The 17,289-nt window shown below is 43.2% G+C and overlaps 1 protein-coding gene across 2 annotated transcripts; it reads right to left on the bottom strand.

The window, feature by feature from the left end:
- Positions 1–4,593: 4,593 nt before the first annotated feature.
- Positions 4,594–16,312, bottom strand: SLC39A13 (solute carrier family 39 member 13). Of its 2 annotated transcripts, none has more exons than XM_009947492.2 (9): positions 16,045–16,312; positions 15,494–15,607; positions 13,833–13,954; positions 12,454–12,606; positions 7,130–7,219; positions 6,755–6,805; positions 6,391–6,523; positions 6,159–6,258; positions 4,594–4,669 (listed from the first exon to the last, which is right to left on the bottom strand). In XM_009947492.2, exons 1-9 carry the CDS (start codon positions 16,310–16,312, stop codon positions 4,594–4,596), a joined length of 1,107 nt encoding a protein of 368 aa, XP_009945794.1. The 2 variants fall into 2 exon arrangements, with proteins under 2 accessions (XP_009945794.1, XP_086319266.1); XM_086463140.1 differs by having other exon boundaries at positions 13,833–13,951.
- Between the last annotated feature and the right edge of the window lie 977 nt (positions 16,313–17,289).

The following is a 17,289-nucleotide window of genomic DNA, read 5'->3' as shown; positions in this document are numbered from 1 at the left end:
GTTACTGGAAAATAATGCCTGAAGAGCTGAAAAATGTCTATCTATTTTTTGCAATGAGAAGCAGGCTAAACCCAAGTCATCAGTTAAATTCAACAATTCCAAGGGCACAAATCCCTTTTGATCCTGCTTGTTCTATGGGACTTGTTCCTCCAGGGGCAGCTTGGGGACTTTCAGTCCCAGAAGCCAGTTGTTAGGGCATTGTCTTTTCAGTTACAGGCTCCAGCTAGAATGATCTAGAGATATGTGACATCTAAATTAACAAATTTAATGGCCAGTTTTAAAATCCTTAGTTTTGTTTTTTAAAAGTACTTTAAATTGTTTCACAGGAGCAACTGTCCGATTGTAGGAGATTCAGCTCCTCCCCTGCCTTGTCACTTCTTGCTCTGTTGGCCACACTGAGCACAACCCAAAGGCCCTCCCAGCACCTCTCCCAGGGACACGCAGAACAGTGTACTACTACTCTGCCCAGAGCACTGTGCCTGGTGGGAACATGCAGCAGCCACAGACAAAGCTTGTTTTAACCACATTATAGCACGATCCTCTTCAGCAGTTTGCACTGAACGGATGGGATTACCATCCGAGCATCTGCACATTAGTGCCTTCAAGGCAGACAAACTGAAAGGGCTGCTGTCAAAAGAATTTTCTTACACACACCAGCTAAATTAAGTCTTCCCTATCAAGAATGAAAAATAATTTTCAAATACAATCACTGCTCAAGAGAACACGGAAAACTCCTTAAATTATAACAGCTCTTTCCTGGAAAAATCTGAATATTCACATTTCCTAAATCTGCAGTGCTATTACGTCACCCTACTCTCTACGTCAGTTCCCCAGGCTATAGTTTTGGAAGACAGGGACTTCAGCAAGACCATCACTGTAGAAAGTTCCCATGTATGAGACTCCTTCCAATTGTTATCCCCTCTGTGCTACTGCAATCGTGCCAGAACCACTCTTTGTAGAGCCTGTGAACTAGGCAGCTGATTAATCCATGTGATTTTTTTATTACTTTTGAGAAGGAAAAGGGGATGGGGGAGTGATGCTCACAGCACAGCCCTACAGGCAGGGGTACCAGCACAGCCAGAATGCAGCGCAGCAAAGCCAGGGACAGAGATTCTAAAAATGTAGACTGCTGGCAAAATCCCCAGACCATGAAATCATGCCCTTGATCACCTACCTGCCTTCATCTTCTTCCAGCTCTTGGGTTATGGTTTTCCTTCTTCTTAAAGAAGACTTCCAGTAAGAACTGAGAGTCACATACTGCTATTCAGTATTGACAGGCTGAAAATCTTTCAAATGAAGAGTAGGATAAGACATGCTCTGAACCCATGTTTTGGAAGAGTAGAGAAAATCCCTTTAGTCCTTTCTGAGCAATTCCTACAACGTTTGATGAGTGTGCCTTTGTCCCACACATGAGGGGTAACCAGCTTAGTATCAATTGATACCAGATATGCCTTGAGTTTTTTGGATTAAAAAAATAACTGATCACAACAAAGTATGGCTGCAAAAGTCTCTGGATAGTCGGTTACCACGCAAGCTCTCCCCTCAAAAAGGAGCAATTCACTTGGTGATGCTTTTTCAGGGAACCCAGAGCAGCAGCCAAGAGTCATGATCAGACTACACTGCCCCTGGCCCACAGTGCCATGGCAGCAGGAACAGGAAACTAGATTAGAACCTTTTCTTTCAATCGTGAAAGTCTGAGGAGTAGAAAGGAGGGCAAGACAGAGCCCAGACTTCTCTAGACTAACCCCGAGATAATGCTTTGTAATTCAAATGAAATTTGAATTGAATTTGTAATTCAAAGAAAAGCAGTAGCTTCAAAAAAAAAAAACAAAAAACCAACAACCAAACACAAACCCACATGGAAAACCATTTATTTCATCTCTATTGTGTCCATGCAGAGCAGACCAATACAGATGAAGAAGGAAAATGCATAAGAGCAGCTGAAAAAATAGAGCTAGAAAATACAATTCTCTTTGCATTTTCAAAACTGACAAATGTGGTGGAGTGATGCTCCATTTCCTCCCAAGGCTCTCCATCCTCAGCCCAAGGGCTGACATAGTGGAAAACTAACAAGCCCCTCCCCACCTCCCACAAGCCCCATGCTACCTCCTACCAGGGTATCTTCCCAAGAACCGCAGGCTGCCCAGGCTTGTGGTAGCAGCCAAGAAAAACAACTCAGAAATTCTTTCTTCAGTGTCATCCACTTTGCATTCCTGAACGCTGAGCACAAAACCCTGACTGTAGTTTTCAGTCTTGGCAAGGCTGAGTGCTGATGCAACAACTCATAGGCACTCACCTAGCAACGCCTCAACTTAAATGCCAGCCTCATTTTGGGAAAGACATCTCGGCAAACAGCAGGCACATCTTTCTGTGCACACCTGCTTCCTCCAGAGCCCTACTACAGGGTCCGCTTAGCTGCAGTCCCTGGCCAGGGCAGGGGAGAATACCCAAGCTAGAACTAGAGGGTTAGCATGTTCCCAGAGTCTCTGCAGGCTGATGCGATTAATCCTCCTTCCAGGAAAGCAGGAAGCAGATGCTACCTTCAGAGATCGTGGCAACTGAATGCCAGAGGGAGTAGTTAGGAAAGGAAGGCAACTTTGTAAAGAAGAATAAAAATTTGCACTAAGCCTCCTTCATTGTTGCAGTAGAACTAGTTACTGATCTAAGCCTGGGGTAAGGAAAGCTGAAAAAATTTTGGACAGCAGTTCCTGGCCAGACAGAACTGCAAGCATGAGCTCTCCAGCACGCTCTGAAAAGTAGGCCAGGAATTGTCATAAAAAAAAGAACTGTGTCAACAGTTCAGGAATCTCCCAGGGAAGTAAATGCCTTTGCTGTGGGCAGTATACCTGCCTCGTTTCTCTGATCCGAATCGCCCTCTCAAGGGAGGAGCCCTCTTGATAAAGCCCTGTGCAACAGGAGAGCTGTACTGATTTACAAAAGCTGTTCAAAGACAGAGCCAATTTGGTGCAATTCGCATTGTGGCACCTGTTTGGTGTCAAATGACTCCACTAGTTCAATTAGACCTGTTTTTAAACAGATTTGAGCAAAGCGAGGATAAGCTCTGCAGAAGGGATGATCTAGTAATTGTGCACATCTCCATGGCAACAAAACAAGCCTGTGGAATGGCCTGGTCAGCCTTGTGAGCTGGGATGAGGGAAAGCACTAGAAATGTCATTTATTTTTATTGGTCTCAAATTGCCAAAAATTTTATCCCAAGTGTCACACAACAGAAAACTCCTCTTAAAGCATACTTATTGTCACCCTTTCATATCCCTTACTCTCCTTACTTAGCATACAGCTTTTCTAGACCCATTTTTAAAAATCTTTTTCACCAGCAGTTTCATTCTTCCCATTTCACCCTCCTTTCGCTATTCTTTGCTGCTGTGCCCCTTCCTTGAAGGGCTGTCAGTATTATTTCTTATCCATTAATCCCCAACAGAGTAACTCCACTGTGAGGTAAGCACAAAAATAGGCTACCATCTATATTTTTGGTTACAGCATGCTCTTAAATAGTCTTCACTGAACAGAACAAAGCTAACCAGGAGTTATGGGCTGCTGACCAGGCTGTAGTGTTCAACTACTGCCCAAACTGCCCAGATCTTTGCCATGACAGTTCTAGGGCTGCTGTAGCATGCCAGGCAGGGCTAATATGCTACACCTCAAGAGAGCTCTGAAACGTGGTGTGGGGCAGATGGTGGGCAAGTGGGGTCTCGAGAGCAGGCTCAGAGCCATGTTCAGCTAATGGTTATGAGGAAAGGGAGCTCAGTCACAACAGCTACGTGGCTTTCCTTCCAGATGTAGGTGAGCTGGTAGTATGCAATAGAAGGAATGTTTACTGATCATTTTTCAGATAAAAGGTTAGGCTGCGCTGGCTATTGGAGTGGCCAGGGCTGAGGCAAGTGATCTCCAAACCAAGCCATTTAATTGTAGTGACCTATCCTAAAACGCCTCAAGCTTTTGGCTCAATTTCAACATAAATACAAAATAGACCAAAGAGGTGGACTGCTGAGGCTAATACTACCTTTAGGAAGAAGTGATGTCAATGCAAAGCTGGAGATCAAGTTGGAAAAGGTCCTTTCCCATCTATCTCATAGCACCGTTAACTTCTCATGGGTAGGGAGCTCTGGCTAAAGCTGTTAGTTTATTATTGCTTTGCCATTCCTGTTCTGCCTCCAGGCCTTAGAGTGGTAGGAAAAGTCCTTCCTCTTTATCAGCTACAGGAATTGCCTCTGTTGTTTTCACACAAAAGCTTGGGAGGTGCAGTTCAATCAGAATGAACTGAATGAAACATTGTCCATTCGCTGTGGAGCAGTTGTTCAGTTCATTTCTGCTCACTATATCTTTTGCTCCATAAGAAAAGAAACAAACAAACAAAAAACAGAAGCCCTGATGTGTGGATTTTAGCAGAACAGGGATAGGAGAGCCAGGGAATGAAGTCCTGCACACCCAGACCTCTTTCTCACCTGCTTCTCATACTAGCAGCCAGATCTGCACGCACACACAGAGGAAGTAACATTAGTGTTCCTTATTGCTTTGTAACAGCTCAGAGTTGCTGTGGTGGCTCTGGGAGGCATTGTCAGGTCTGCACAGAGGTCACTCAGTTGTAAGCGAGAGTAGCACCATGACTGTAATGCCTGTACACAGGAGCAGAATTTGCTGCAGAGAGTTCCTGGGAAAGAAACAACAAAATTAGGAGGAGCCATAGACCAACCCCAATAGGCAGCAGTGTAGAGGTTCACGAATGGTTTGTTCTTTGCCCTTCAAAATCTACCACAAGGAGAACACAACAGCTGCATGAAGTCACTAACACGGCTGAGAAGACCCTTTCCCAGCATCCCAAGCAAAGGAGTTGTCTATAAACTGTCATGTATTTGTTCCACTCAGCTGCAAGGCCCACCTTCAGGTTTCAAAATCAATTTAAGCAGATTCAGTCATGTAGCTACTGTCCTTCCTCTCACAAGAGAACCAGCACTTCTGCAGCATGTTCACAGATACTTTAGGGACCTCATTCAGCTAACAACTACAGTTATGAAAATAAAAAAAAAAAGCTGATGAATTTTTACATTCTTTTAGCACCTTCTCAGGTTTATGCTGGATTGAAGTGACTATCTACCCACCACCTCTGCATCCTCTGCCAAAAGCTCTGCCAGCACAAGTGGTTACCAACCCAAAAGCAAGCTCCCAACTGGTCATTAACATTTCTCCACCAGAAGCTCCTGTCTCCTCCGATATAAGCATGGAGCTGTTTTTTGAGCACTTCCTTAACTGTTTCAGTCAAAATGAACTAGGTGAGACAAGGCTTCTTATTTAAACTACTGAAGTTACCTGTCTCGTTACAACTGAAATAGGACGGAACATTCAGGGGCAGCTCTGCCAGCAGATCTGAGAGTGCCTTTACCGTGGGGTACAGCTGCATTTAGACCTGCTACAGCCTTAATCAGACTGCAAGAAACTAGAATAGTACAGATGAGGGGAGGCCAAATATACCAGAATACATATACCAGTGTAGAAGAGAGATGATGGAGGTGAGATGCAATAACGGACTATGAAATGATGAATGATAAAGAGAAGAAAACTATTATTTTCTAGTCACACAGCAACATCTAATCAAAATTAATAAGCAAGAGGCTAAAAAACAAATAATAAGAAGCATCATTTAAGACAGTGCAGTCAAACTATACAAACTTGCTGCCAAAAGGAGATTGCAGAAGCCCAAAGTAATGGATAAGAGTCAAAAAGGAATGAGAGAAGCATGTGAAAGACAGGTTCACACATAGTTATCAGACACACATGCACTTCTATGGGACCCTGGTTCAGACAGTCCCCAAACCAGTACATGCCAGAAGCTGACAAGACAGACTGGGGAACGTGTCACCTTACTGGACATGTTTCTGAGCAACCCGCTCTAGCTGGTCATGCTACAAACTGCATTAGCACAATCTTTGGGACTGACCCAGCTGAACGTTCTCATGTTTTATAAAGCTCTTTGTAGTCTCATAAACGCAATAGCCAGCACAGCAGTCTACCTGGATTCCAGCCTTGACCATGGGATCTGGAAAGCTGGCATTCATGTGCTCCCAGAACAGGCACAGGGAAGGGTTATATCCCTGCTCCCCAGCAGCAAGAACTGCTGCAGCAGAATGGGAGGCAGCACTTACCAAGGATTCTTTTCCTCCAGGAGATCAGGCACAACATTTACCAAGGCAATATACAGAAATCCTCCAGAAGTGAAAGGGAGGATCCAGGCTACCGTTTCCCCTGAACAAATACAGAAAGCTTTTGTTATTAATAGGCAAAGTCATGGGAGAGAACAGAGAAGGGGAAGAAGATACACATATGTGAACAATAGGCCACCCCTCCTATTCCTACGGAGGTCCCAGGGAGCCTTACCTGCTCCTTTTGGTGACTGAGCACATATTGCAAAGCAGGCTCCTACAATGCCCCCCAGAGCTGTGGAAAGCTGCATCTTGGCTGCACTCCAGCGGTCAAAGCCAGCCCGAAGAAGGATTGCAAAGTCTCCAACCTAAGCAACCAAGAGCTGACACTTAGCGAATATAAATATGAACATTCTCAGTCACAAAGGCCATCCGTAACAAGACCAGTGCTTCAAGACTGTTTCTATTTTTCCATGTTGCCCGTCTCCCAGAGGGAGCAGCTTTCAAAGGGAGGAGAAAAGATTAACCAGACCCAGCCCTCCTCTCAGATGAAGCACCCTTGTAATCCCTCATGATGGCTGGATACAAAGCCCTCTCACCTCATGTGGGATTTCATGCAGGAGAATGGCCATTGTGGTTAGGAACCCAACCTGTAGCAGAGGAGAGAAGGTGATTAGGAAACAGGCCCCCAGCTTTGAGAGATGAAACTTTCATCAGCGTGTCAAGGTCCCTTTCTCCAAGTTAAAACTTGTTACTCCCTAATGCCAGTACAAGTGACTAACATGTCCCAGGTTTGAAGAAGCTCTGCGTCTGAGGGTCAGTATAGGGTTGCTTTTTATTGTAGTGTCCATTTGCTTAGAAACATCCAGAAAATAGGAGGGAACTCCTCACATCTTTGGAGTTTTTTGCATGTTGCATCACACTTGAGAACAGGCCTCTCTAGTTCAGTACCCAGCTGGTGACAGAAACCTTACCTTTCTGCTAACCAGGAAGCTGGCTGCTACTGCCAGGCCGTGTGTAAAGTTATCAATGGTGTTGGCCAGCAGATTGAGGTATCCACTAATCTGCAAAGAGAAGGAAGAGCCTCTGATAAAGGAAAAGACATAACAAGATAAAAGAAAGCACACGACAGACACAGGTTACACAGTCATGACCATATTGGAAAGGTCAGGGCATGGTGAAGATCTTAAACTATGTCAGTGCTCAAGTACAAATTAAATGTTATGTCCAGTTTTAGAGTAAACTAAGTAGGTAAGAATTGCCCGAGATTAGGATAATTATTCAAATGACAGAGCTCTAGAAAAAGAGAAAGGAAAAAGAAGAGAGCAAAAATGCAACAATATATCTGATTCAAAATCAAACCAATTTTAGGTAACACTGGCTATTTTACACAGGTGACTGGCTTCAAATATGACCTGACCTTGTTTTCTAGTCATGTACTTTAATATCCAACTGTTAAATATCTCCTCTTCAAAAGCTGGCAGGAATAATGCAACAGAACAAATGCTGCTGAAATTGCTTTTTATAACTAAACAAATCTTTAAACATTGTACTAAAAAAGCTTGTGCTTGTGGGTTTGCTTTCCCTTAACAAAGAATAAAAAGAAAAGATAGTGATGACAGTCACCAAAAAACCACCTACTAGAAGGCTGGATAGCATGTATATGCATTTGCATATAAACACACTTCTTAAAATTCTAAGCATAAATCAGCTTCCTTCCTCACAAGTTCATCTCCATAGCAGACTTCCCTATCACGCTAACTATGGTCATCTCCAGACAAATTCTGGGTATTTCTTCTAAGTACCACCCCAGCAATTTTGATCACAGGTTTTGGGGTTTTTTTTCCATCAAATTTAAAAAGAACTACTGCATGTGGGTCCTCAGATACTGCAGTTCACTATATGGCACTGCAGTTTAAATTATTATCAAACCAGGTGTTAGCCAATACATCAGTCTGTCTCTGGACTGCAAGATCTAAACTGGTAAACATTAACTCCAGACACACAGCAGCATCCAGTGAGTGGAGAGACCATACATAAATTGTGAGGCATTAAACTCTTACTCCAACATAGCATCAGACAGCAAAGTTCAGCTGGAAAAACGCAAGTGCTGATGGGTTTCATGAGCCCTTTTTGGACTTCCGCTCTTCCCTGTTTCTGTTAAACTCCACTTGAGGTGTCTTCTGCCATCTGTACGTCACAGCTCAGGTGGGGCTTTCAGTCAAGTCTCTCTCCAAAGCACCACCTTTCTGCAAAGCACTTCTACTGCACAATCTCAGGACATCTTTACAGGCTTAAAACTTTTTAAAGTGCATTGAAGATTAAATATGAAAATAAAGAATCAAGTAAAGCCTAACTACAGATCATGTTTAAGTAATAATCTAAGAAACATCTCCACAACAGATGCAGAAGATCGCTGCATGTTCCTGTAAGAAGGGGAACGCAAATGGATGTATGCAGGCAGACCCACAAACACAGCAGTTTTACTTCTCATTCTTCATTTTCAGTCAAATATGACTGTCTAAAATTTCTCCTTTTCATGTTGGGATTTTATGTGATTGTGTTTTCCCCGGAGGCTATTAATAATTATTCATGTAAGTTTTACACAAAAATGCTTTCCCATACCACTGTATAGGGAAAAATAGACTTCATGATTAAAACATTATGACTTTTTCTTGTAGTGGCTTGGGCAAAAGCTGTCACTGAAAGAAGCAAAGCCATGGAGTGCTCAGAAATAAATTGGGTTGATTTGACAGCTATGAGCCGCTGACATTTACATTCTGTGAATTCCTAATAGGATGCTCTTGTTGCTCATAAAGAGCACAGCCAGATGGAGTGTTTATGTTCATGCTTCAGAACTAATGTCACCGTGCAATAAAACATAAGTCTACAAACCAGCAAAGACCCCATGTGCCACAGGGAAAAAGAAAACATAAGCAAAGAAAAAGTATTCCACAACGTTTTTACTTGTTGAGGGAATAAAGGCTGCACTGCAGGACAGAAATGATCTATGTTTGGGTGCAAAGGAAGCCCCCCACCCACAGTTTTCAAGCCAGGACAAATTATTACAGCAGCAGCAGCTAAACAGCAGAAGTTCTAATATATATGGACAAAGGATGACTGATTACAGCTTATTAATCATTAAGCCCTGAAGGGTGACTTTGTTTGTTTGTTTAAATAGTATCTTTCCCTTTTTGTCTTCTGAAAAAAAAAAAAAAAAAAAAAAAAAAAAAAAAAGGGGGTTACTGAGTGAATAGTAGAATCAAAGAATTCTGTCTTGCTATGGCTTTCTCTCTTTTCTCTGCAAGCACCTACTTTGCTCCCTTCCAGCAACACTGCTTCCCTGCACGTCCCTTCCCCACCCTGCACTGCAGGACAGCCCTCTCCCCACTAGGCAGGGGCACTGAGAGGTACCTGCAGACCTGCCAGCCAGGCAGACTTGGACCTGCCAAGCAGCCTGCAGCATCTCAGCTCTGCCAGGGTTTTTCCATAGGGCATTAGTTTGCATTCCGCTTCTACCACCATGCTGATTTTTATGGAACTTGCAGAAATTTGATTACCCTCAAGACTTCTATCCTCTCTTGAACTCGAGTAAAATTAATCATGAGTTCAAAAGTTATTGGAAATGAAGGGCAGAATAGATGGACAGACAGATGGAACGACTGCTTATGTTGTTGTTTAAGGAAACATGCTAACAATGTAGTAACATCTTGGTAGTTTTGGTAATCTCCCCCCTACCAGAAAGACTATTAACATATTCAGATTATACGCTCAGAAGGTAGAAAGTTAAAACTACACATGTTAACTCATTAGTTTCTATTTCATGTATGTTGACAACAGCCTATAAGACTGAACAGATATGTTAGGATTTTAAAACTAGAAGGGCTCTTCATGATTGTCTAGACCTTCTACATAACACAACTGAAAGAATTTCATTCCATTTCACACGAAGTCCATTGTTTCTTAAGCTATGGTGCACTTTGTAGAAAGCAGCTTAAATCACATCTTAAAGCGCACAAGTGACAAGTGATTTCTAGTCCGCTACTGCGTGGTATAGCTTTAACGATTCAAATTTAGTCACGCCTCTTACATAGGTATTTGTATTCTTTAAGTCACTCCTGATTTCTCACGTCTACAGAGCTAAAGACTAAAAACCCCCACTTCTTATAACGTACTGCAAACCTAATTATTTCAGCTCTTTCCTGGCCCCTTTACAAATTATCAGTAGTATTTTGGATATTGTTAATAAATCTACTGGAAAAAGTCAGATGGCTGTTTCATTACTGCTATACAGAAGGAGGAACACTTGCCTCTTCTCTTACACACTATTTCCTACTCACCCATGCTCCTGGCTGTAGCATCACAATGGAAGAATGTGTTCAAACAATTTCCTACTGTGATTCTCATATGTTTTTCCAAGGCACTGACTTCCTAGAAACTGTCTCTCTATCTTGTAAGTATGATCTGCATTCTTTCTTAATCTATTCTTAGTATTTGCATGTATCAAAACATGTTAAAAATTCAGCTCTTTTGATGAAGTTACTCAGTTTAGCTGGCATCACTGACCTCATGCAGTCACAATGTGCCATTTAAGTAACATAGTAGTATCTGCAAATACGATGATACACTGTTTTTTTAAATAATCACTTAGAAAATCATAAACCACCAGTGAACAGATTTGAGGAGGACTGCATTAATCCATTCCCTGTCGATAATATAGAACAACTGATTTTTAATACAACTAATATTAGCAAAGTTGATTTAACACAGTACTAGTTTTATTAGAATGTGGGAGAAAGTTATGTTTTATATACACTTGCCAGTGTCATTACCTTTATCAATCTTATGACCAAATAAAAGGCAGGGAAAACATGTTTGGTTGACAAGAATTTATCTTCTATAAGATCATATCAATTAACATTAATTACATTATTATTTTTTACATTAGGACCAGGCCCTGAACAATTATCCCCCCATCAGTGTTTAATTTCTACTTGAAATCAGTGGCATATTAACCATCCTCTAAGTCTGTAATTCCTTATATAAACCTTTCCAAAATAATGGCACCATGTTTCATAACCCAGTAATATTGGTTCCTTCCCCACTATCACCTCTAGAAATATCAATGTGGCACCTTGCAGTTTGTGCAGTGTTCTGTACAGATTACACGAATGTGACAGATATCAAAAACATCCAGTGACCTCAGCACATCTTTCACATTGTGTAGTAACAGCTATAAAGTTACAGCAAAACAGATTTAAAATAGAAAAACTGAAGAGCCTCTGACTGACCACATATCCAGGTTTGGGCCAGTTCATGCAACCTCACTTTCTGTTCATAGTTACTCTCCTAGAATTCTGCACATTTTTATGGGTCCTCCTTCACCAAAGCAGTTGTTTACTCTCTTGCTTGTAACATTCACCCAGACAACGGTTTCCCCAGTGCAAAGATAGTAACATAAAACTGAAAGCAAAGCCAATATAAAGATTAGCCACTGCCCTATGTGGTACAGTACTCCTTTCCCCTCCTCCACCTCCAATCCTATGATCTTGCTGATCTCCCCTATCCCAGCACTACAGACTGCCTGTCTACATGCCAAGCTGATTCAAGAAGTTAAGTCAGAAGAGGAATAACCAGGCAGAAGGGGGGGCGGGGTGTAAAAGCGAATTCTTTGCCGGTTTAGCTCCCTGAATAGGCTCACTGTGGGGTCAAATGAGGTCCAGTGCAAAGGAAGTGATGGGAAATACAGGTTTGGAGGCAGAAGTGGAGAAGGAGCCCTTTTTGGCAGCAGATAATCTGCTAATCTGAGAAACTGAACTTCTAAGTTTTACAGTGGATAGCTTCAACTGTCAAAACACTTCCAAAAAGTGCCTTAGAAGGAAACATACAGCTCACAATTGGTACAATGCAGGCTCTAGAGAACAGAGGAATCGTGGCATAAAAATTTAAGCAAAGAAAGATACAATGGCTATAAGATACAGAGTAAAAAAATGTGAAAGTACTGTACTTTGGTCTCAGGATTCAGACAAAACACACATCATCAGACTGATGCCTTCACAATAGTGACTTTGCCTCTTTTGCATAAGCTGCAGTGGTGATTTTCTCCAAGTCCACTATTTCCTCCCTGCTGTGACCTGGACAGACACTTTGACAGAGCAAAATAAAGCACAACTCACTCAAACACCAAGGTCCCTGCTCAGGTGCAGTTCGTTCCACAGACAACTCACCCTCCTAACTGAATTTTAAAGTATATCCCCAAAAAACACAAGATGTGAAGGTCAGTTTGTGAGTCTCTTACCTTGATTCTGTTGTCTGTTGGACAAGACTGGAGAGAAGAGCCATTACACTGAGTTGAGTCTGTTCCTGCTCTTTGGGACTGGCTTGCCACCTTCAGCAAGGGGTAGCCACTTCCATTGGGAATCTTTCCCACAGGGGCTTTGGAATCACAGCCCTAAATTAGAGGAAAACAACTTGTCACTGCCTTTTTGTCAGGGATGAACGAGCATGAATCAGGGTCAGAAATCCAACCCTTAATCCTTTTGTCCTTACAATGCAGACCTGCAGCATTGGTACCCCAGTTTAATAACGACAACTGCCAGAAATGAGACAGATTTCAGAGAGCATTCTGCTATTACCAAGAGGAAGAAAGAAAGAGAGGAGAAATTGGGAGTCACGCCTCCTTGGCACGAGCCAGGTTCCACTGAAATGATGAAAGACTGAGCCTGCCACTCCTGCTGGCAGTTCTGCCCAGAGAAATACAACTCCATCTGGGCGGGGGGGGGAAGAAGGGAATTGTCTTGCTCTTCCCAGTGCATCGGAATAACTAAGTCTAAATTATTCTATAGCTGGGATTGTCAGTTTCCAAAAACCAAAATGTTCATCTCAGACTTCAGTCTCTCTGTAATAAGAAGACTAAGTTCCTTTCAGACTTTAAAGTCTCATGTTGAGTCAAAGTAACACCTAAGTGCTCTTATGCAGTGCCTGACCTGCAATTTCACCTCTCAAAAGTCATGGCACAGCAAGGACTGAACAGTCTACAGAAGTTGCTGCTAGGAGTTGTGCAGATGTCTGAGGACTAGCTGTTCTCCTCTATCTTGGAATTACCTTCTGGTACCTCTGCCTACGTTGCCCTTTTGCAGCTGACTCTTCTCTGAACCATTACTTAGTATTACCTGGCCAACCATAAACCCCTTCTACCACACAAAATTAACCAAACAAATGCCTGGTCCAGGCCATACCCAAGAAGAGTGGGCAGTGAGGAACAGCACAGAGACGGCTGGTCTTTTTCCTGACTGAGGACCCAGAAGTGGAGTGAGTCACAATGGCTCAATGGAACATGCATCAGCAAGCTGTCATCCCTCAAAGCTTACTTGAGCAAAAGTGTCATCTGCAGAGCGCTCCCAGTACCCATAAAAGGGGAGCTGTCTTTTACACATACCACATCAAGAACAAAACAGCCCAGAAATCTCTGCTAAAACCACAAAGCCAAAGCCTGGGGATGAAACACCTTCTTTTAGAGCCCCACGTCAAAGAACTGTCAAAAAGTTCCCAAAGGGCATTGACAAGCTACTCACAGCTCCAGGATCATTTGCTGAGCCTGTCAGATAGGACAGACAAGGAGTTTAGTACAGTATTCCAAACATAACAGCACTCCTTCACCTCTGGCTGCTAACTTACCACACCACGGCACTCCTTCTCTTCTTTCTCTAGGAAGATCTTCTCTAGCACCAGGAAGGTCAGGAAACCAATGATCACCCAGAGACCCAGAAGCTTCTGCTGCTGAAAGCTCTGCCCTTCTCCTGAGGGACAAGAGAAAAATCTTCATGTCACTATCAAGTACACAGTGAACCACATGTGAACCCACTCCGCCTCAGACAGTTTAACCACCAGTTCCAAGACAAAACCCAAGAAATGACAATGGAAACACCTCCTGCGAGGAACAAGGAGCAAACATATCTCAAAGCAAATTAGTTTGGCTTGCTCACTCTTGAACTAACACATATCCTTATCTCGGGACACTTTTGCTTCAATAGCGCAATCCAGAAAATTTCCTGACAGCACTGGGAACTACCCTGAGCTCTAGATGCAACTGAAGATTACAACAAAAAATCCTGCAGCTGTACCTACTGAGCAGCAAGCCCTGACATGAAATCTGCCATTAGTGAGCTACAGACTCACCTGCCCCTTTCTGCCACACCTGGGCAAGTTATTAAGCCTGAAGCTATAAACTTTCTTTTCAATTACAGCCAAGCTCATAAGATAATAATCCATTCAGCCTGGCTCCAGAAACAGAGATTGCATTGCAGAAGAATAGAACGACTCTGAAATGGCGCTTACATGGGTCAAGGAAACCTTTATGCTTCAGGACGGGCTGGCAGAAGCAAACAAGCTAGAGGAGGAAGACAGAGTCATTTGGAAACCACTGCAGAAAGGGGAAAAAAGGACAGCAGGTTCTGCTGGCTGTGCTAGAGCCATGAGGAAGAAGAGGACTAAAGGCCCAGCAGATCCGAAATCCCAGGACATAGGTGCAAGGAAGCCCTGGAAACCCAGGGCATCTTTTTCCCTTTCTGACATTTTCAGCAGGGAAATGATTTTTTTGGTTTCTCAACTGGTGGGAAGCAGCAGCACTTGCCTTCCACTCTATCAGCTTGCTGAAGCAGAGAGATACAATCATTACAGGTTTCAACAACCCTGTCTGAGAGGTGAAGTGTTTAGTTTGCTGGCAGGCTTCCATCACCTGCATTTCCTTCTTCTCTCCCTGCCCCTCAGTCGAAGTACCGAGCCAAGGGCCCCAGTTAGACCCAAGAAAGAGGCTCTAGGAGTAACACTGTTATAGGGACAGATTATAGACAAAATGCATCTGGTGGGGCAGAATCCTCACCCGAGATCATGTACATGTTCATGTACCAGATCACACACACATTCATAACTTCTCATCAGGTTAAAGAAGCACTTCCTTTCCTTACAGAAAAGGAAAAAAGTATTCCCTTTCTTTACAGACAAAGGAGTCCAAGGCAAGATAGGAAAACCTGATAGGCAAGAAACCCATTGCAAGTTACGAAACATAAAGAAACCATGGTCAACTCAGGAAGCCTCCCATATCAAAATCTTTGGAGGACCAGAGAATACAAAGATGAAGTATCACATGTGTTTTTATTGTTCTTACATCCTTCCCTAGGCACTTGCTTTTACACATTATTTGAAAGAGAATATCAGCCTAGACCAGTTTTTGGGCTGACCCAGCCTGGCTGGTCTTATGTTTTCAAGATGGAACGGACTCAAAAAATGCAGCAGTAGGCATAGCACAGACTGTCTCTAGATGCATAGGTCTTTCATACCTGTCGTTGCACTGCATGTGTAGGCCCAGGCTTCAGGAAGCAGGTGCAGAAACACATTCCCTAGTAGTCCACCAATTGCAAAACTCAACAACTGCTTCAAACGGTGTGATCCAGCTAAAAACAAAACAAAAAACCCCATCAAAAACTGACCTCAACTTAGCCAGGAGCCAAAACATCTCCAGCTGAGATTTTGCACAAAGAGATCTAAACTGGAAGCATCTGCAAAGCAAGCTTTCAAAGGAGAGAGCACAAAACTTGCTGGAGTGCAAGAAAAAGCCCTTACACCACTTGGCTGGGAAAGCAGTGTGTGGGAGGGTCCTGGACCACGCAGGGTGCAGAATAAACAATACTCTTTGTACAAGCTCCGTCCAGGGCTTGCATTTGTCCAAGGACTCCCTATCAAATTGGCAGGTATGGTCTAAAGCACCAGAAATAGACTGTCTCTTTTAGAGGACAGTACTTTTGTGACAAGGTCCTGTTCATCACTGTGCTATTCAGTCACAACACAGGACTTTTTGCTTCAGAAAGGCTAAAGCAGGTAGCAGGCTTACCTTCTGACCGCAGAGCAGCTCCCGTCTCAAATGGGATCACCAGCAAGGGGAAGACCCCACTCAGTCCCACCATGAAAGAACCAATGAGGGAACAGATCCAGGCATCCAGCTGCTCACTGCTGAAAAGGTTTCCCCAGGACTCTGCCTCCTTCTCGCACAGAGGACCAGAACTAGGGGCAACATGACTCTTTGGGAGCTGCTGAGCTTCACAGGCCACGATCAGAAACAAGGAAAGCGTCCCATCAAGCAGAAGGTTTTGTTTTGTCATCGCTAAGTGGTGTCAGCCAGGCTGGCCAATCTCTGAAAAGAACAGGGGAGAGCAGTTCTGAGAGCGTACTCGAGGCTCCCTCCCACCATCCCAGAGGAAAGGCCTCAGTCACACCATCCCCTCCCTCAGCATCTTAGCACAGGTATGTATCCCCAAAAGGAACACCTGAAACTCTTCCTGATTTCAACACAGCACTAAAGGACAGAAAAACTGTTTATCATCGGGTCTACGAAACTGCACATGAGACACCTTGTGAAAGAGTCTGGCTTTCAGCACCCTCCCTCAGGTGAGCTGGACAAAGACTCCAAGTACCCTTGTCCTTGCCCTTCAGTGTCCCGAGGCTTCAGAGAAAGGTACTGACTAGAGGTGCTACCCAAACAAGTCTTCTCTTTGCCATGGAACAGCGTCCACGTAACAAATCAGGATGCAAGACAGGCAGCATAATAGAGGTCTGTAAAATCATGAGTGGTGTAAAGATGGTGAACAGGGGCAGATTATTCACCACCTCTTCAGACATAAGTGCTAACAGCCATCACATGTAGCCAGTGAGGGTCAGCTTCAAAATAAAACAAAGGTGACTCTTTATCAGCAGGTAACTTACGTGGTAGTACTTTTCCAAAAAGAATGGAAAATTTTACATGGATTCAACAAAAGACAGGACAAGTACTAGAAAGACAACTCTATTGATTGTTCATGGTTAGACAGCTCACATTAGACTCAGGAAATCCCCTTATCTGAAAGGAGCTAGAGTTTGGAAAAGTAGTTGGAAAATAGCATATATACGTGTCCTATTTTTATTCTTTGCTAGAAGGACACTGGGTTAGATGGTGTCTTAGTGAAAACCAGCACAGCTGTTACTAAGAAATCTTCAGTCACAAGAAAATTGGACAGAAGCAGGCATGTTAGAAGAGGAAAATACAGATGATTACACTCTCATTGGTAAACAGGAAAGGAAAGAAAATGATGCAAAGGCTGAA

Source organism: Leptosomus discolor, chromosome 3 (assembly GCF_034619465.1).
Source record: "Leptosomus discolor isolate bLepDis1 chromosome 3, bLepDis1.hap2, whole genome shotgun sequence".
Taxonomy (NCBI): domain Eukaryota; kingdom Metazoa; phylum Chordata; class Aves; order Leptosomiformes; family Leptosomidae; genus Leptosomus; species Leptosomus discolor.
The sequence above is the reverse complement of the archived record's forward strand: the minus strand, read 5'-3'. Positions and strand labels throughout refer to the sequence as shown.